The sequence below is a fragment of the Helianthus annuus genome, chromosome 4 (assembly GCF_002127325.2).
Source record: "Helianthus annuus cultivar XRQ/B chromosome 4, HanXRQr2.0-SUNRISE, whole genome shotgun sequence".
Classification (NCBI taxonomy): Eukaryota; Viridiplantae; Streptophyta; class Magnoliopsida; order Asterales; family Asteraceae; genus Helianthus; species Helianthus annuus.
Window position 1 is genome coordinate 194,675,299 of NC_035436.2, and position 21,127 is coordinate 194,696,425.

The 21,127-nt window shown below is 35.7% G+C and overlaps 1 protein-coding gene across 1 annotated transcript; it reads left to right on the forward strand.

Annotated features, from left to right (window-relative positions):
• Positions 1–8,787: 8,787 nt before the first annotated feature.
• On the forward strand, positions 8,788–20,121 carry LOC110937717 (vacuolar protein sorting-associated protein 53 A). The gene is made up of 24 exons (XM_022180168.2): positions 8,788–9,179; positions 10,426–10,520; positions 11,161–11,217; positions 11,339–11,489; positions 11,598–11,668; positions 12,354–12,478; positions 12,627–12,787; positions 12,870–13,011; positions 13,139–13,202; positions 14,447–14,632; positions 14,749–14,778; positions 15,135–15,239; positions 15,325–15,384; positions 15,500–15,577; positions 15,819–15,926; positions 16,024–16,089; positions 16,370–16,447; positions 16,995–17,128; positions 17,207–17,300; positions 18,229–18,306; positions 18,446–18,508; positions 18,608–18,676; positions 18,884–18,979; positions 19,641–20,121. Exons 1-24 carry the CDS (start codon positions 9,035–9,037, stop codon positions 19,938–19,940), a joined length of 2,556 nt encoding a protein of 851 aa, XP_022035860.1. The 5' UTR covers positions 8,788–9,034; the 3' UTR covers positions 19,941–20,121.
• The last annotated feature ends 1,006 nt before the right edge of the window (positions 20,122–21,127 follow it).

The following is a 21,127-nucleotide window of genomic DNA, read 5'->3' on the forward strand; positions in this document are numbered from 1 at the left end:
AAATAATCAAGTCAATAAAGCATTTAAGGTTTTTGTTACGAACAAAAATGGTGATCAAGAGGGGAATGAGCCAAAGTTGGAGAAGAAGTATCACGGAGAGGATAAGAGATTAACTCTCAAAATCGTTAGCTACCTATTTTTAGGGTTCATTCTTCGGTTAAGCACAAACGGTCAAACCCATACAATTGACAAAGGACACCCTAGACTATGATACATTTACAATACAACCCTTCTACTATTTGACATGTAACAGTTTTTTGGGTTTTGTTCTAATCTAGTCCAAAAGAAAAAAAAAACTTTCTTATCTTTTGTTTCCTCATACCATTTGAGTTCCCGAAATCACAAACCCTAATCCTTAATCACAATTCACAACCCTGCAGTTGGGTGATGAATAGCAACCCCTCTACTATTTGACATGTATTTGCATTATTACTTATTAGTTGATGAGTGTAGTTGTATCTAAAAAGTAACAATGGTTTAAGAGCATATAATAAATACTTATATGTGTGGTGAGTCCAATGGTTTAAGAGCAAATATCTTGGATGAAAATAATTCGGCATGTTACGTAATTTGTTTTGCTCACAAACTTCACTTGCAAGACAACATTTGGGCCATTTTAATGAATGTGTTTTTTTTTTTTTTTTTATCGTAAGTGAAAGGATATTCTTCAAAAATAAACAAAGGTACCATAAAACATTTCTATTGGCATAATTGAAACCGTTAATGAGTTAAACCATGAGTTATCTCTTATACACACGGTGAAATTCTCACTACAAAAGAATTTTATGTTTGTTGATTAGATTCCATATGTTGTTATTAAGGTAATATAATATATATCAAAGAGAAGGTAATAATGGTTTTAACCTAAATCAAGCAATTAGTATCTTAAAGTATTTGAAAAATTAAATGTTTTATTTGCATTTGATGTTGTATTATTTACGGTCCACACTCATATATTGTTACGAGCACTTTAAAGAAATATCAAGAAACCTTGAAAGTTAGTAAATTTCAAAAGCATGTTCTCAGAGCATTCAAAAGTGCTACCATGTTCTCATGTGTCATTACACTTAAGAGTAAACTGTCATTTTGATCCCTGTGGTTTGGGCACTTTTGTTATTTTAGTTCAAATCTCAAACTTTTAACATCTGGGTCCTGTGGTTTGTATTTTGTTGTCATTTTGGTCCAAAACTCAAATCAGGTCAGATTAAAAAAAAAAATCCCCTGCTATTTTGTCCTTTTCTGAAGGGCATTTTGGTCATTTTGCCTGCCCCAACCACCTTATACTTTATAAATCCCTCTCTCTCTTCTCTCTCTCTATACAGCTCAGACCTATCTCTCTCTCTTCTCTCTCTCTCTCTCTTCTCTCTCTACCGCCATAAACAACAAAAGTCTATTGCTCTTCAACAAAATCAACGATTGCTCTTCATCTGCTTCATTTTTCTCCACAAAAAAAAAATCAACCAATTTCTCACCAAAAAAAAATCAACAAATTCAACGATGAATCAGGCTTCGATTGCTCTTCATCTGCTTCAGTTTTCTCCACAAAGAATCAGGCTTCGATTGCTCTTCATCTGCTTCAATCTTGCCGATCTTCACCTCTTATCTACAGCTCAGTCTTCACCGATCTTCAACCATCCACCACAACCACCGGTGCCTCCAATCTTGCCGATCTTCACCTCCACCTTCACACTTAGCAAATCGGAGAGAGAGAGGGAGTTAGGGAGAGAGGGAGTTAGTGAGAGAGAGAGAGAGAGAGAGAGAGAGAGAGACGGTGATGATACGATGTTGATGATGATCTTGACGTTTTTCCGACCGCCACTTTCTCCGCCAACCGCTGCCGCCCCACCTGCCACCACTAAGTACTTGTCCCCTAAACTCTCTGTTTCTCTCGCTCGATCGACTTCCGGTTGTGTGCATGTCACACCCCGATATTTACACGCTTCACAGGTGGGCCTGGTGGGGGATTACCGTGACGTAGTTGGTAACGTTACAGTCAAACAACACAATATTTAAATGCACAACGGAAGCAAAAGATAGATATATTTCAACTTTAATGAATTGTAATATCAAGTATCACAATAGTTGAAAGTAATCCACAGGGGATCAAAAATAAAATAGGAAACATTGTTCAACATTTTGACATCCAAGCTTGCGAGACTTATTGTGGATGCTAGAAGAAAGCCAGCCTAGTTCGCGTAGTACCTGCACTTAACCTTTTTTGGGAAAAATACGTCAGTTTACACTGGTAAATACATTCAACCGACTCTTTTTGAAAAGTTTAATAAAATTGATTGAATGCACGTGGCACAAACTTTTATAACTTGGGATAATTATTTGAATATAATACTTGTAAACGAATTACATGTTCCTTATGCATTCAGTAGCCCGATCCGTAGACCGGGTTAAAGATCAATAGACACACCACATTATTTATTCATTTATGCACTGACGGGTGTGCGCCTACACCCCGTGCTCAGGTCATGGCCATCTCGTAAGATGATGCCAAGGATATCCGGGACATGGTCATTAACCCCCCAAAGGCTTTAAGCAAACAAAACATTTCAAAACAAAGCATATCAATGATTTAATCTTTATTCGATTAAAGATTCAATGTTGGACCAAGCGGTATTTTATATACCGTACCCCAAGCCCGTATAAGGGAAATTAAGTTAAAAGTATTTACCTTTGCAAGTATTAATCACAAATAGCAAGTGCGTGTAGCTTTTACCGGGTCTCCTATTCTGGAACGAAGGTTTATAATAACCTATTAGAATCCTAACGGGTCTTTAAGTAAGCCTAAACTTAGACCGGTTAGTTTTAACGAAAGATACGGTTCGAACGCACGATTAAGCGAAGACCAGAATAAAATGTGATTTAGACCCAAGACTTGTATAATATGGGTAATCCAACCACATTCTGAATTTTGAGGTAAAAACGACAAGGTTTGACCCGTTTCGGCTAATTTATGCAAACTAGTTACATAAACCGAACCGGACGCGTAATTAGCGTAACGGGTAACCGTAAGAGTCCTATACAGGTTTCCTAAGTCAATATGCTTTAAAGAGGTTGTGATATCAGTAGGATATCTCCCATTATGCCCAAAACGAGTTTAATCTCAATATAAGCCCCGTATGGGTATTTTGGTCATTTTAAAGATTATAAAAGTGATAAATTAAACTCCTGTGATTCGGGTCTGAATAAATCAGTAAAATAACTTATTTTAACAGGGTAAATCAGTTGGTGTTAGGTCTTATGTGACAAAATGGTTTTAAAGCTATCCTAGGCGTTTAATACGCGTAAAAGCCATTTTAAGCGATTTCCGGGTTAAACAGGAAATCTGAGTTTTCTGATCAGGTTACATAGTTCAAAATACTTTATTTATTATATAAAATCAGTAGCAATTGGATTTGTGTCAAAATACTATGTAGAACTCATTTTATGCCCGAAAAGGGTATAATCGGTATTTACCGAATCAAGGTCATAACCTTAGGTTATGAGCAGGTTAAAAATAATTAAAAATCTTTAAAAATCCCGAAATATTATATTACATCAGTGTGTAAAAGGTTTGGTGTTGAAATTGGGTTTAGATAGGCTTTACACTAAGTGCGCCGTTTAATTAACAAAAGATTTCTTAATTGCGCTATTTAGCATAACTCCTATTCTAGACCTCCAACTGATATGAAATTTCAGGGACATGTTTATAAATCAGTAGCAAAGATTTTTGTTCTCTCACATTCCCAAAATTCTCGTTTTATGATCAAAAGGGCATTATGGTCAACTTTTAAGCTTTTAACGGAAACTTGTAAACGAAGCGGACAATCATGAAGCAGCCACAGAGGGTCACACCATCATGTAACCTGGTCCTAAGAGAGTCCTAAGGCATATCTAAATCATACCAAATCGGGTCAGAACTGAAGTCAAAGCAAGAGTCAAAGTTTTGCGACTTTCGGTTCCGAACCGGGTCAAAACAGAAAACGGTCGGATCAAACAAGCTTAGACCAGTTATAATACTTATTATCAAGTTATATGAGTGATAAAACAGGTTACATGCCTTCTATATTTCTAATTATGCATTAATTAGAAAATTAGCATTCTGTTGACTTTTTCTAAGCAACTTTGACCCGACATTTGATCAAGTTAGAGTGGGAATCAGAGGGTGCCCTTTTGAGGGTTTAATTCCCACATGATCACCAACTTATAACCACCTTTGATTCGACTAATCACTGAACCATTAGTGATTAATCGTTAAGTCAACCGTTAATTACGACGGTTTGACTTTTAAGCTAAAACTAAGCAAAAACTTAACTAAGAAAGGTTAAGCATACTTACTGAAGTCCTATGCACGATTAGGAAGGCCTAGGGTCTGCTCTTAAGCTCCAGGAAGCTCCAGAAATGCAGAAATGAGGTGTGATCAAAATGGTTGCACAAGAGGCCTTTATATAGTGCTTAAATCACCTTAGATCATTGCCAAACAAGTCTACCAACAGTCCCTGATCACCAACACATGTCCCTAGTGCCTAGGAGTCATTTAGGGGTCGCCCATGCTGAGAAATAATCGATCTAAGTCGGTTAAAAGGCTGAACAGTGCTGCTGTCTACGTATTCTGTATCTGGGAGTCTGACGCGGCCCGCGTAAGGCCTTTACAAGGCTTACGCGGCCCGCCTGGATCACTCTGACAGATTTCAAATCTTTTCAATAATTGCAGGTTGGCTCTTGGCTCTTCGGAAGGGTATTTCTTGCATTATGAGCCCTTCTTATTTACGTACAAGGGCCTCGAGACTTTTACCCATCTTGTTAAGTCCTTGGTCACATTGTTATTACCCGAAAAGTCATAACTTTCAACGTTGACGCTTTAACCCCTCATATACGAATTTGATCATAACTTTCTCATATAATAACGAAACTTTATGAAATTTTTATCATGCATTCTAGTGAGCATAATTCACTGTTACAAAGTTTCGGGTTTGCTAAAAGGTCACTCAGAGGTATAACTTAAACATGTTGACACATTTAACCCCTGTAGTTTGTAATCTCTCACTTTCTTTCATATTTAGCTCCGTATGATCCATGATTTATTCGTTCGAAGGTATGAGCATCATGAGGGTTACTGTAAAGTATATTTATCCCTTGTTGACATTCTGAACCCTTGAATTCACATACTTTCCATGTTTGTCAACTTTAGTCACTCTATAGTATTCTTTCACACGTTCAAGCTTATGACACGTGTCAATACATTATAGGACGTAAATTTTCGAGGTGTTAAAGTGCAGGATCTAATCCAGGGAGAACAGTTGCAATAATATTGGGAGGGGCTGCAGGTGTTGGGTTTATAATTGTGATCTTGTTGATTGCTAGATTTTGTTGATTTGGTGAATGTGTGCTGGATTTAAACAAATGCGATTTTTGTGGGTTAGGGTTTTCTTTGGGGGAAGATGATCTTTAAAAATGAAGGGAGATGATGAGTGTTAAATAAGGGTATTTAAAAGAAATTTAAAAAATGACCAAAATGCCCCTGCACTAAAGGACAAAATAATCAGCTTTCAACCGTTAAAATAGAGGGTTTTTGGACTAAAATGGCAACAAAATGCAAACCATAGGGACCCAGATGTAAAAAGTTTGAGATTTTGACTAAAATAGCAAAAGTGCCCAAACCATAGGGACCAAAATAACAGTTTACTCTTACACTTATCTCTAGTTTCTTAAATCATTTGTCATCAATAAAAAAAAATATGTATGCATGTAAACTAAGGTTCATTAAAGAACACTAAATTGTTGTGAAAATAAAATGAACAAGCTTAAATTTTTTAACCTTTTGATCGATAATTCATCATTTAACATTTACAAATGTGTTTGTTCATGTATATAAAAAGCACCAAAACTAATTTCTTCATACATTTTAGATATATGACATCTGTACGTCATATACATAACAAAATTTAATCATATTTTTATTCAACAATTATTATACCCTTATAAAGAAGTAAATTTTTGGTGCATATCAAGTTGTACTTTATGCTTTGCACGTTATTCAAAAAAAATTTGACTTTTTATTTTAACCTAAAGGTTTTTACCTTTTGCAAATTTAACCCTATATAATTTGTTTTTTTTAACTTTAACCCAAAACTTTTCATTATTTGCAATTTAACTTCACAACTTTTGTCACTTATACTTTTCATCTTTCGCAAATTTCTGTTTTACGTATAGTTCTAAATTTTTCGAGTTAATACGACGTAACGTACATGTGTGGTTCAACGTTTTTGCCTCTATTTTTCCATGTTTGAAAGGTTTCGCGACACGCATATCCTAGGTCGAGTCAGTGTTGGTGGTCGATGACGGTTGTGTGACATTAGTACTATTTGACACCGTTTTACGCCCCGCTGCAACGCGATGTGTACTTTGTGGGTTTTTCAAAAAAAAAACTGGTTATGCATATGGTTGTCGTAACGTTGGCTTTAGGGGTTTTCCAAAAAAAAATGATTTTTTTTTACTTTTCACCCAAAAGTATTTCATAAATTACTTTTAACCCAAAACTATTTGTTTTTTACTTTTAACCCAAAACTTTTTATCTTTTGCAATTTATTCTCATAAGTTTTTTACTTTCAACTTTGTTCCTTTATAGTTTTCATTTTCCGCAAATTTTTCGCTTTATGCTTGGTTCTAAATTTTGTGACATAACACATCGCAACGTGTGTCTTTGGCTTAACGTTTTTACGTTTCGTTCTAAATTTTGCGAGTTAACACGATGCAACATGCGTGTGTGGGTGAACGTTTTACATCGTCTATTTATTCCCCGTTTGACAGGGTTAACATAATGTGCGGGTCCTAGACCGACTTAGTTATAACTAAAGAATTCCCGCCGCATTGCGGCGGGTCGTAATCCTAGTTAGAATAAATATTGCAATACTGTCATTAACTCATTTTCTTTTATGTTAAAAGTTTATAAGATTAAAAAAATGAACATTTTAGTTTGTTCAACGTGTAACAGCCCAGCGTAACCGCACCATGATATTGTCCGCTTTGACAGCTAACACGCCCTCAGCGCCCGCCTCTCACGGTTTTTAAAACGCGTCATGATGGTGAAGGTATCAAACCCCCTATAAGGAAGCCTTCGTTCCCACTTCACGACCAATGTGGGATGTCACAATCCACCCCCCTTACGGGGCCCAACGTCCCCGCTGGCACACCAGTCCGGTCCTTGACTCTGATACCATCTGTAACAGCCCAGCATAACCACACCATGATATTGTCCGCTTTGGCAGCCAACACGCCCTCAACGCCCGCCCCTCACCGTTTTTAAAACGCGTCATTATGGTGAAGGTATTAAGCCCCTTATAAGAAAGCTTTCGTTCCCCTTCACAACCAATGTGGGATGTCACACAACGAATTTCGCGATATTAATTATTTAGTGTAGATGAATCTGATATGAATTATTCTTGATGGGTATGAGGAAAACATATATGTGTGGTATCTAACATGGGTTTCCCCGCTTGTGGGCTTAGGAGGTAGTGCTTTCACGGTGGGTCAGATTGCTTTAAAGGCTGCTTCGGGTAAAGTGACTAAACACGAGAAAGCGTGCCTTGACAACCAGCACGTGTTTATCCCATTTGCTTTTGATACTTTTGGTTTTCTGGCGTCAGAGGCTGTTGACCTACTTAGTCGAGTTAAAAGGGTCATGCACAGTTGTTATGACCCCGAGATATATGGACGTAGTTTAAAAGACTTAGTTTTGCTATTCAAAAAGGGGTAGCAGCGCAACTTGTTACCCGTTTACCATCTATCTCGATGTAAATTCACAACACAAAAATATTAAATTTCGAATGATATTTTAGGGCTGCAAACAATTCAAAATTATTTCAACTTAAACCCCTCTCAATACTAATAAAACTTAAAATCGAGCTTGAATCAAGTATGCTCAATACATCATGGATTCTAATAATTCGAGTTACATGCACACTCAAATCAAGCTCATCCCAAACATGGTTGTCGAGCTATAAGTTAAGGTCGAATTTTCTTATCAGCTCAATCTCGTCTTATCTCGTTTACGCTCGTATATAACAAATACATTTACCAAACTACCAATGTATTTCTTCTAGTGAGGCATAATTTGCATAGAAACAAGTCCGAGGTTAAAATCAAAATTATAAAATTCTTCAAGGTCCGTTTCTGTAACTTATACAAACACCACCACAAGTAACAATAGTGGAATACCATCGATATAAGATTTGACTAAAGTGAATGAACGAAATAAATAGTCAAAATCGTCTATACAACTACACAACTTAACCACCACCGTTACCGCCACCAGAAAACACCGTATTCCGCTGTGATTCCACCGTCATATCCTCATTCACCCTAAGATTCACATATTTGCGAGATAATTTGCACCTGTTTTCATCCAAATTCTATGACTACACGCACCAAAGGCGATTCAGGTGATTCCGATTTCTAGATCTCACGGTTTGTAATGCTGGATTGTGCGTGAATCGAGATGTTGTGTAGCGTAATTAACGCATGATATGATGCTCAATTTAGTCGCTTATTTGTTACTGAATGCTTGCGTTTAATTAGGTAATTGTTTATAGTTAAATTAAAATTAAAATAACCCTAAACTAAAGTAGCGTCCTTCCCTTTAGAGCTGACAATAGATATCTGTATAAGACACGATTAAACCTATTTATTGAAGAAGTACACTAGTTGGATTTTTACTTTTTTTTAAATAAATAGAATTAGGACGCTACGACCTACAACTCTGTTATAGATATAAGATATAAAGTAGTTAAATAAGTTGTATTCATGTTTAATATTTGTTTAATATTTGTGTTAACCCGATTTGCAAACCTACTCCTCTTGTCTATCTCCCCTGTTCGCTCCCGGCTCCTCCCATCTTCTAAACCCAAAAAACAACCGACAGATCTTCTTTCATTCTACGATTCAGCAGGGAAGGAAAGGGAAGGTTCAATCAGGAGGTGAGCTTCGATTCAGCAACTTCGATTAGCCACCATTTCTTCTCTATTACATTTCAATTGTTGCCATTATGGTCGTCGGAAACGCGATCCCGAGCGAACCTGGATCGTCTTCGTACCGCGAATTGGATCGGACGAACCAAAACGAAAGTCGTGCCATGACCAGCGAATTATGTGACTATGCTCAAGACTACATCAACCAGATGTTTCCTACAGGTTAGTTAATTTCATCTTTATGTGTTATTACATGTGTGATTTAATTTTAAGATCCGATCTGATCATCTTGAGATACTTTCTTCTGGAAAATTATTGACACTAATGAAACATCTGGTCTGAACAATTGTGTGAGACAATTAGCAGTTTTATAGGTATCAGTATAGTGTGTGTATATATTGTTGTTAGTGTAGCTTGGCAGTTAGTATTGTTAGGGCAGTTAGCCTTAGTTTGTTATAGTCGGTTATCTTCTCGATTCCTCCTCTCTCTCTCTATATATAAGAGGAGATGATTGTATTGTATTGTATTGTATTGATTTATTCATGATAAGTAAATGATGTGAGCTCCATACCTGATTACAATAGGCGTATAAGATCTTGTTGATGACGGACGTTATGTACTTATAATTGGCTAACAATAACATTGATTTGTCTAAGAATATGTGCTTCAAACTTAGCTTGAAGCGCTCTGCCTTCATTATCCTAGGCTAGGGGAAGTTATGTACAGCATAATGAGATATGAAGTTATGGACGGCTTGGTTTTAAATTGCGTGATGCGCTCCGATGCGTTTAGTCCAAAAATCTGATGCGTGATGCGCGATGTGAGCGCATCACGTATGTGATGCGTTCTTTATAAAAAAATAGTTAAAAATTATTTATACATAAAAACTTATAAAAACATACTTAAAGTAAAACAACTGACGTAATTAGAAGATAAGAGTTGTGTTTTTTGGTTCAAATCAAGCATACTAAGATGTTAATTATGGAAAAAACCGAACACAGTTCATAAAATCTGGAAAAAAAGCATAAGAAACAATGTTGCGTGCATCAGAGCGCATTATGCGAAATGCGCGCAATATTCTCGCATCACGTAAACGCATCGCATCAGCTGTTGCGATGCGCTCTCGTTATTGCATCGGGCGCATCATGCATTATGCGCGCATAACGGCTGAACAAAACCTTTTATCTCTAACCACTATGTCGAGGCTAAAATGGAAGCCTATAGAAAATAAAAGTCGGGCACTCCAAGAAGCAAACATAAGAGGCACATTTATAAAACTAAATAGAAATCACTAAGGTATGACTTTTTGAGGATTTTGAAGATTAGTAAATTGTAACACTTCATCATTTGTAGGTTACGCCTAAGGTATGACTTCTTGTACCTGCATAGTTGTGTTGATCTTTATGATGCATTTTCTTCTTGATAAGTTTTTCCTGTAGTTTAACATCATGGAATGTTCAATTTCCAGAAGCATCTTTATCGGGTGTAGAGCCACTGATGCAAAAAGTACACAATGAGATACGCATTGTGGATGCTGAGATTCTAGCGGCTGTTCGTCAGCAGGTGAATTTGTGCTTTTCAATGGCTTTTTTTTGCCTTTAATCATAAACTTGGTTTTAAAAAGCGAGAGGCGCACAAAAGCGACGGGGTCTAAAATTGAGGCGCGAAGTGCAAAGCGCAAAAGCGGTGGGCTTTTTGTACCCGAGGCGCAAGATGTTTATATAATTTTTTTTATATATCCCATACATATCCCATAGGTTTTTAGCTTCCTTTAACCAAAATATAGCTATAAGTAAGGCTTTTATACCATTTTAATTACATGTACAAGTCAAAAAACCCAAGGTACAACATTTTTGTGCAGTAAAACGCCTAAGTTACAAGAGGCGCGCGCCTCAGGCCAAAAAGCCCACAAAAAAGCATAAAAAAATGCGCCTTTTGGTCGCTTCCTGTAATTACACAAGGCGAGAAGCAAAAAAGCCCCAGGCCCTGCGCCTTGTTGCGCCTTGCGCCTAGGCGCGCCTAGGGCGCGCTTTTTAAAACCAAGATCATAAAGAAGTTACATTTGGGACGGCAGTTTAATCCTTTATCATTTGTGGTCTCGTGATTCATAATGGTTTAATATCTTACCTTTCAATGATTCCATTTATTTATCTATTTGCGTGCAATCTTGACACTTTATCTTTGAATTTTGTTATATTTACAGAGTAATTCAGGGTCAAAAGCAAAGGAGGATCTGGCTGCAGCTACAAGTGCTGTGAAGGTCTGTTGACGTTCTGTATTGTTGTCAAATGGGACTCTTTTATACTGAGATTCAGTTCACTTACTTTTCTTACAAGAACCACACAAATCATTTTGCCTCTGTTGCTATTATTCTACTGCAGGAACTTATGTATAAAGTCAGAGAAATTAAAAGCAAAGCCGAACAAAGTGAAGCAATGGTTCAGGAAATATGTCGTGACATTAAAAAGCTGGATTTTGCAAAGAAGCACATAACAACTACTATCACAGCCCTCCATCGTCTTACTATGCTTGGTTTGTGCTCCGATCACGACCTTTAAAAGATATTCTGACACAAAGTCTTATAATTGATATTTATTAGCCTACAAGTTCTTACGGTAATACTCACTTAAACTTTGACAGTATCTGCCATCGAACAACTTCAAGTAATGGCTTCAAAACGACAATATAAAGAGGCCTCTGCACAGTTGGAGGTATGTACAATGTTTGTAGAATGGTAACTGTTAATATGCAGTTAATATCGCGATATATCATCTATATATCACTGATATATCGGTTATTGGCCCCCTAGTGAGATGTCGGTACCGATATTATCGGCGATATTGACCGATATTGGACAGATATTTGACCGATATATCACCAATTTTCCCGATATCAGTACCTTTCTTCTTACCATTCGTCTTTCTTCTTATTGCTGCTATTAGTGTTTTAAGTCTTAATTATTAATTGTTAGTGTTAAATGTAATGAGTTCCTACTTGCTATAATTGTTAGTGTTTTGCAAGTTGCAAAAGGTTAATTTGTTAATGGTAGGAGAGCATACTTAATTTTTAGTGTTAAAATGCTATATAGTATAGATTCAGCATGATAATTAAAATTACCGGTATCTCGAATATCGGTCCTTGACCGAGAGTCCGAGACCCGATTTTTTACCGAATTAACTACTAGTGTTAACAAATGGCATAAGAATAACTTACATTTGATGTACATTATAATATCCAAACCTTTAATTTGTACACCTATCACTAATGCATTTATTAAAAGATGTTATAAACTTATAATGTTATTCTTCATGAAAGGAAGTGCAACAATGACGGAGAACCCGGGTTATTGTATAAAGAAATATTGTATAATATGATGTTTTATTTTGTATGTTGTAGGCTGTCAGCCAGTTATGTAGTCATTTTGACGGCTACAGAGATAACCCGAAGATCACCGAGCTAAGAGACAAGTTCAAGAACATTAAACAAATTCTCAAGTCTCATGTCTTTTCTGATTTCTCCAGGTGTGTAAATTCGATGTTTTTAAGGAATACATCACTGTTATTCTATTACATCTCTATCGTGAACCTGCAGAAGTTCTCTGATATATAAACAAACATCATTATTGTAATTTAATGATTGTTATTTTCTTTTTTATTTATTTTATCCCAGCTTAGGTACAGGGAAAGAGACGGAGGAAACAAATTTGCTGCAGCATTTATCAGATGCTTGCTTGGTTGTTGACGCGTTGGAGCCATCAGTGAGAGAAGAGTTGGTGAAGAACTTTTGTGATAAGGAACTTATATCGTATCAGCAGATATTTGAAGGAGCTGGTATTTTTTTTTTTATAATTACTTTCTTTTTGTTGGTAAAACTTTTAATATCAAATTCTGAGAACATCTTGCATGTTATCAGAGCTAGCAAAGTTGGATAAAACGGAGAGAAGATATGCTTGGGTTAAACGTCGTTTAAGAACAAACGAGGAGATATGGAAAATCTTTCCCGCTTCATGGCATGTTGACTATCTGCTCTGTATTCAGTTCTGCAAGTTGACCAGGTTTGTTGTTTGACCATGGAGGGAATATTCTATTTTGAATTGACATTGGTCATGTTAAATACTATTGTTCACATTATCTTTTCTAGATAAGTCATATGCAGATTTTTTATATTGTTTTTTATTCTAGGACACAACTTGAGGATATTTTGGAAAACTTGAAAGAGAAGCCAGATGTTGGAACACTACTAATGGTAACTTCTGAAGTAGCACTGTTTGACAGTTATATTTATTTCTGTACTTATTTCTAGACATTGGAATCTATTTACATCCTACACTTCTTTTGCTTGAATTTGTGTATATATAATCTATCATGTCACTTACCTGACATTTTATTTTAATTACATAGTTAGTCCCTGTGGTTTGCTCAGAATAACATATTTAGGTACTAATAGTTTAAAATCATCTTTTAGGGTATTAACTTTTCATTTTGTAACGTTTGGAGGTATTAACTTCTAGGGTATTAACATAGTTAGTCCCTGTGGTTTGCACAAAATAACATACTTAGGTACTAATAGAATGTGATTTTAAACCTACAAATAACGTTAATACCTTCAAACGTTACAAAATGAAAAGTTAATACCCTAGAATGTGATTTTAAACTATTAGTACCTAAGTATGTTACTTTGCGCAAACCACAGGGACTAACTATGTAATTAACTCTTTTAGTTATTATGTTATTGTTATATGTTATTTTACTTCCCCAGTCATTCTAGAGTTCCCTCAGTAGGTGTTCATCGAATCGAATAACTCCAATCAAATTTTTTTTCGAATATTTTTTTTTTTGCTGGAATTCAAATTCGATTCGATCCGATTAAAAACTGGTCAATTCGATTCGAATTTGTATCGAATTAAAACGCCAATTCAAATCAAATTAGGACAAATTCGAGTAAATTCGTTATGGGCTATTTGGGCTTGGTAATGGGCTATTTTATGACGTAGATTAAATTTATAGATTAGTTCATACTATAGCCCAAATCAAAGTTATATGTGTATATTATATATAAATATAATAAATAAATATGTATAATTTGAATTCGAATTTTGATTCGAATCGAACTTGAAATTATAAATTTGTATTGGTATTCAATTTACTGGACTCGATTTCGAATTCTTGATAATCGAATTGAGTCGAATTTCGAATTTTTTTGAATCCAAATCGATTTCTGAACACAGCTTGTAATTCATAACGCTTTCTCATTATAAGCGTACCCCTTTGGATTTGAGACAAAGTGTTTGTTTTTATTGTTCCTTATAAACCAAAGTGATTGTAGTAATTATATACGATGTATATGTTCCTTATTATGGTCTATGTTTAAAACTCTTCCTGATATAATGGCTGAATATGATAACTATACATGTTGCTTGCAGTTTAGTGTCTTTATTAATTTCTTGACACCTGATTCTAGACTTTTTCATGTTCTGGAATCATGTGCAGGCATTACAACGGACGATAGAATTCGAAGAAGAGTTAGCAGATAAATTTGGTGGTAGTGGTAGTAGCAGAACTGTAACAGATGGCTTTGAAGAAACAGAGAAAACAGAAAATAATAATCAAACTGTACTAGATATTCGTAAGAAGTATGAGAAAAAGCTTGCTGCACATCAGGGAAACCAGGACGATGTAAACTGCTAATTTTTATACCTATTATATTTCTGTTTTCAATTTTCTGCTTTATTTCTGTATTTTGTGCTTCTGGTTGGATGACTATTGACTACAAACGATTTTTATTCTGCCAGGATAAAGATTTAGCTGTGCCTGGAGCTGGTGTAAGTTTTTTTTTTTCCGTTTGAATTGCACTTTTAATGGTTTAAATTAATACATTTAATAGCAGAAAAAATGTGGCCCCTTTCTAGAGATGCATAACTTATATCAGTTCTTGTTTTTACATATTGGCCTATTTTTCCATTAACGCATGATTTATGAAAAAGAACTTGAGGATATTATCCTAATTGCAGAGCTAATTTATTAATCTGTGATATGATTTATGGTTCTCAACACGTAATAAATCATTGAACTATTTTAAGAATTATAAGTTGCTATTTGTCTCATACTTACATTCACATTAAAACGCTATTTAAAAAACTTGGTGGTGAGTATTATACTGTTTCGGTTGTTATGGCAGTTCAACTTTCGTGGAATCATATCGTCTTGCTTCGAACCACACTTGACGGTGTATGTAGAATTTGAAGAGAAGACACTTATGGACAACCTAGAGAAGCTTGTTCAGGTTTAATCAGTCTCTGTGTTGATTTGCCTTTTTGACACCCGTTCTTATTTCCAGATATCATATGCTTATATCTTCAAACTTGCAGGAAGAAACATGGGATATGGATGATGGAAGCCAAACTAGTATTTTATCCAGTAGTATGCAAGTAAGTTCTTCTAGGCAAACTAATATGCAATATTTATCAAAAGACACTTTCTCGTATGTGTTTAGTAATTCACTCTTCTCGGATGTGTTTAATAATTCAATTTTCTCTATGTAAGGTATTCTTGATTATCAGAAGGAGCTTAAAGCGGTGCTCTGCCTTAACAAAGAACCAAACTTTGCTAAATTTATTCAAGGTCAGCTGTGGAATTACCTGTTTACATTTTGTTCGTTGCCATTACATTATTCTCTAGAAGTTTCTGCTCTTATTAATAGTTCCGTTTTGATCATGCAACTGTTTTCCATATATGAAACCTATGCATTCTGCATCCACATGAACTAGCTAATTTGGATGGAAATTTAAATATTTCTAAGATTAATTCATTCGATTTACGGTGCGAATAATAATAATAATTGCTTGCTCCGTTTGGCTGATAGGTCTTTCAAAGGGTGCTTAAAGCATACGCTACAAAGCTTTTTATGAAGTTACCTAAAGGTGGCACAGGGATTGTTGCAGCTGCCACAGGGATGGATGGACATATTAAGGTTTTTTTTTTTCCAGTTCTATAGACCCGACTTTAATTTTAACTATGAAAGTTTACATCCTGCTGTTAATGCTAATATTGTGTGACACTGAATGCAGACATCTGATAAAGATGAAAGGATGATATGCTATATTGTGAATACAGCAGAATATTGTCATAAAACGGTTAGCTTCTCACCTGTCAATTGTCATCTTGTGTATACGGTTTGAGAATTAAAACCTTGTCTCAACGTTGGCTAAGGTTTCAATTTTTTATATTAGTCATTCGTTTAATTGTAAATCAGAATAATAATCGACCTATTTGTAAGTGAATGGTTTGAAATTGCCACCTCTAAAACAGGCATAATGTGCTATAAAACGTACAGTGCAAAGATAATAAGAATACAACCAGTTCCGATTTGTTAGAAATTTTACCCTATGTTATTTGAGTTATTTGCTTTTATAGGCTGAAGAGTTGGCTGATAACGTCTCCAAAATAATAGATACCCAGTTGGCTGATGCTGTCGACATGTCAGAAGTACAGGTAAATATGTCTTATTATGATTCATGCCAATACACACATATATATCTTTTTTTTGTCTCTGAAAGCTATATATATATATATATAGGGAGGGGCTCATGCGAGAACTCCATTTATTGCGAGAACCAATGTGAACACAACCTAAAATAGCTAAAAAAACCTAACCACCCCCCCCCCCCCCCAAAAGCTAAAATGCTAAGAACTAAACCCCCAAAAAACCTAAAAAAATCTAAAAATTTTTTATTTTTTTTAATATTTTTTATGCTCAAATCGCTACTTTTAGTGGCCAAAAAAAAATTTTTTTTTTGGCTTCGAAAAGTAGCGATTTTTATATAAAAAATATTAAAAAAAAAATTTTTTTGTGTGATTTTTAGCTATTTTTAGGCATTTTTTGTTGTGTTCACGTTGGTTCTCGCGGTTCTCGCAATAAGAGGTGGTTCTCGCATGATCTTCTCCCTATATATATATATATATCTTATTTTTTTTTGTCTCTGAAAGCTATATGTAGTATCTTCTCTTGAACATACTTTACTTGATTTTATTCATACAGGATGAATTCTCAGCAGTTATAACCAAAGCGTTGGTAACATTAGTCAATGGACTGGAAACCAAATTTGACACTGAAATGCTTACAATGACACGTGTTTCGTGGGGTACACTTGAAAGTGTGGGCGATCAATCAGAGTAAGGCGCACTTTAGGCATATGAAACCTAAAAGTATTGTTCCAACGATTTTTTTTTAACAAATTTTCTGTGTTGCAGGTATGTCACTAACATAAAAATGATCCTCAATGGTAGCATCCCCGTACTTGGAAGCCTTCTCTCTCCAGTTTATTTCCAATTCTTTTTAGACAAGGTAACTTGCCTTCCTGGTTCATGTAGTGATATTCTTTTCATCGACGTCAGTTTAGTTTTTTTCAGTCTTTTAGAGCTTTGTTCTTCTTTCTGAAGACATGCTGCTGTGTACTAAAAAAAGAACCAAAGAGGCTACGTTTGCTCGTTGCCTCATGTCCGTGGGATATACTGAGTCATAGAAACTGAACCATACTCCTTCCTTTAACAAATAAAAGCAACTAGTGGGTTACCACCAGCGCTCTGCAGCGGGTTCGAAACGTAGATAATAATAAGCAAATCGCGAGAGTTAAAGTTGTTTGATGTTTTAGTTAAGGGGCTAAACATGTCATTATTAAAGTTGAGGGGCTAAACATGTCATTATTAAACTTTAGGGGCTAAAGTTTATTATTAAAGTTGAGGGTTTAGATTGTTTTAGTTAAAGAGCTAAACATGTCATTATTCAAGTTGAAAGGCGAAACATGTCATTATTAAAGTTGAGGGGCTAAAGTTGTTTATATTAAAGTTGAGAGGCTAAAGTTGTTTTATTAAGATGTTAACCATGTCATTACCAAAGTTGAGGGGCTAAACATGTCATTATCAAAGTTGAGGGGCTAAAGTTGGTTAATGCCAAAGTTGGTTGATGTGACAAAATAGCATATATATAGTATATATGATGTACAAGAGAGCATATATTTTAATCTTTAATAATCTTCTCAATGACAAGATAACAGGAGAATAATGTGGATGAATATAAATTGTCGCAAATACCAATGGAAGTTGCATTTATCTTGGGATATCTCAAAATAAAAATTGTAACGTGTATATTGGGACTGCCCGGAATTAAAATCGCTGCATTTACGTTTGGAGGGAGGGACTCTTATTTCATATGAAGTTGAGAATTATGACCGTTACATGCTTTTTGGTTGATAATCTGTTTTTATTTAATGCAGCTTGCATCGTCTCTAGGTCCACGCTTCTATCTCAATATCTTCAAATGCAAGCAGATATCTGAGACCGGAGCCCAGCAAGTACGTTTTTATACTTCTTTTTCTCCTTGTGCTCTTTCTAATATTAAGAATGAAAACATATGATAGCGGTTTACAATGATGACCGCAATTATGTTTCCGGACTTCTGGTTGAGCGTAAAGTTGTGTTGTTTTTCTGCAGATGTTGTTGGATACTCAGGCTGTGAAGACAATACTTTTAGATATTCCATCCCTCGGGAAACAGGTAATACTTCATAAGCTCATATGCTCTTCAAAGTTTTCTACAAATATTGTAATACTTTCAAATTTTTTAATTAGAAGTTCATTTAATTGCTCTTAACAGACATCAGGAGCCGCTAGTTATTCAAAATTTGTGAGTCGGGAGATGAGCAAAGCGGAAGCGCTTTTAAAGGTTTGTGTTATGTCTTATTTTTCCTTTTAAAAATATTTGAAAGAAACAATAAGCAAGTCATTACACAACGTTTTGGCAGCAAGCGTTCAAATTGCATTTTAGAGCACACCTTTCACACAGTGTGACTACTTCATGCAGTTTTGTAGGGATTTGTTACTTGAATGCATATATTTGTTGGTTGTGATGTCTTTTCTATGTTACGTACAGGTTATCCTGTCCCCCATTGACTCGGTGGCAGATACATATAGCGTGCTACTACCTGAGGGAACACCTTCGGAGTTTCAGCGAATCCTAGAGCTCAAGGTTGTACTGTAATTTTTTCCTCTAAAAATCAAGCCTTGATTCAACGCTTCTAGTCAGTTTTAATGGATTTTTATAGCTCTAGAAGTAAATTAACTCTTTAAATAGAGTAAAATATCATTTTCGTTCCTGAGGTTTGGCTAATTTTGGGACTTTCGTCCAAAGGTTTGTTTCTTCGCATCTGGATCTAAAAGGTTTGAAATCTTGCCATTTTTATCCGGCTCGTTAACTCCGTCCATTTTCTCCGTTAAGTCAGGGGTATTTCCATCTTCTTTGTTAATTTAAAGGGCAATTCAGTCTTTTTCAGGGGTATTACGTCTTTTTACATAAAGTGAAAAGGACCGAATCGCCCTGTAAGTTAACAAAAAAGACGGAAATACCTTCGACTTAACAGAGAAAAATGGATGGAGTTAACGGGCTGGATGAAAATGGCAAGATTTTACCTTTTGGATCCAGATGTGAAAAAACAAACCTTTGGACGAAAGTCGCAAAACTGGCCAAACCTCAGGGACGAAAATGGCATTTTACTCCTTTAAATAAATTGCAGATAATTTGAAAAAGGACAAGTAAAGACTTATTGAAACTATTTTTGAACGTTTAAAACGTTTTTCATATCGACCAGAGTATTTAAAGATCTTGTATTATTCGTGCTTTGACCATACAGGGGCTGAAAAAGGCAGACCAACAAACGATATTAGAAGATTTCAACAAACGAGGGTCCGGGATCTCTCAAGCGCCAATTGCCACATCAGCAGTCCCAGTAATCCCAGCAGTGGCTTCTACCCCTGCTCCAGTGGTTAGCCAACTTTCTGGCGCGGTCATTGCATCTAGGGAGGACGTCCTCACCAGAGCAGCAGCCCTCGGTAGAGGTGCTGCTACAACTGGTTTCAAACGGTTCATTGCTTTGACCGAAGCCGCTAAAGACCGAACCGATGGACCTTTCAGAAAACTGTTCAATGCATGAGCATATGTATTTGAATGTTCTACCTTAAATTCATTTATAAGCAAGACAAAATGAAACATAAGACTGTTTTATGTTTTGGTTACGGCTAGATGCTAGATCACTCATCACAGATCCAAGATTTTAAACCAGAGTATGTATTACTGTACTAGATGTTTGTTTTTGCAATACAATTCTTTATGTACGTACATAGCCAATGGTAGCATGCTAGATCTAGTTTATGGACTAAGGTAGTGGCGAAGCAAAAACAAACTCACATCACCTGCTTCCAAAGCCTCTGGCTAAGCGCTATCTCACCATCGCATCCTGTAATAGTGCCCCTCAACTATGTTGAAGCGCTAATAGGAGGCGCATGGCGTTTTAAGGCCAGTATGCCACGAGATGATTAAATGTATTTAACAATGATCATGATACTTTTATAAGAAGATGAACTACACACATTTAAGGGAATAATTACTAGAGTTATAATTTTAAACATAGTATTAAAAACAAACTTAGTATTTGAGTAGTACAAACGGTGAATAAACCATAATTAAATTTCTTAATAAACCTACTTTCAAAGACAAGAACTTCTAGATAAGAGAAATAAAAAAAGTTAAAAACCCTAGAATCAACAACCATTTTTATTTATCTTACAATCGTAGGGGACTATATTATTGGTATCCATATTTTAAACATAGTATTAAAAACAAACTTAGTATTTGAGTGATACGAACGACGAATAACCCATAATTAAATCTCTTAATAAACCTATTTTCGAAGACAAGAACTTCTAGACAGGAGAAATAAAAAAAAGTTACAAACCCTAGAATCAACAACTTTGCATTTGATAAATGAGTACTAGTTATCTACATTTCATACTTGTATTTATATTATCTGATTAGTTGAAACAAATTTAGGGTGGGCATGGTGTGTTCTAGCTCCATCCTGCGAACCCACATCATCACTCAATTATACTATGTTGCCTCATCTAAATCAATTTCATTCCAAACGAACCCACACCACTTACAACGGTGTTCTAGCTCTCATCTTGTGATCCCCACGTTTCCCAAGAAATTCTGCAGCCTCTCTCCTTCCTTCCACCATCTTGAGGCAGTTGCGACGATGCCCCTATCTTGTAAAACGTGCGTTTCCATCTGGTAAACCAAACAATTACTCGAATGGCATTTTATAACACCACATAGACCAAA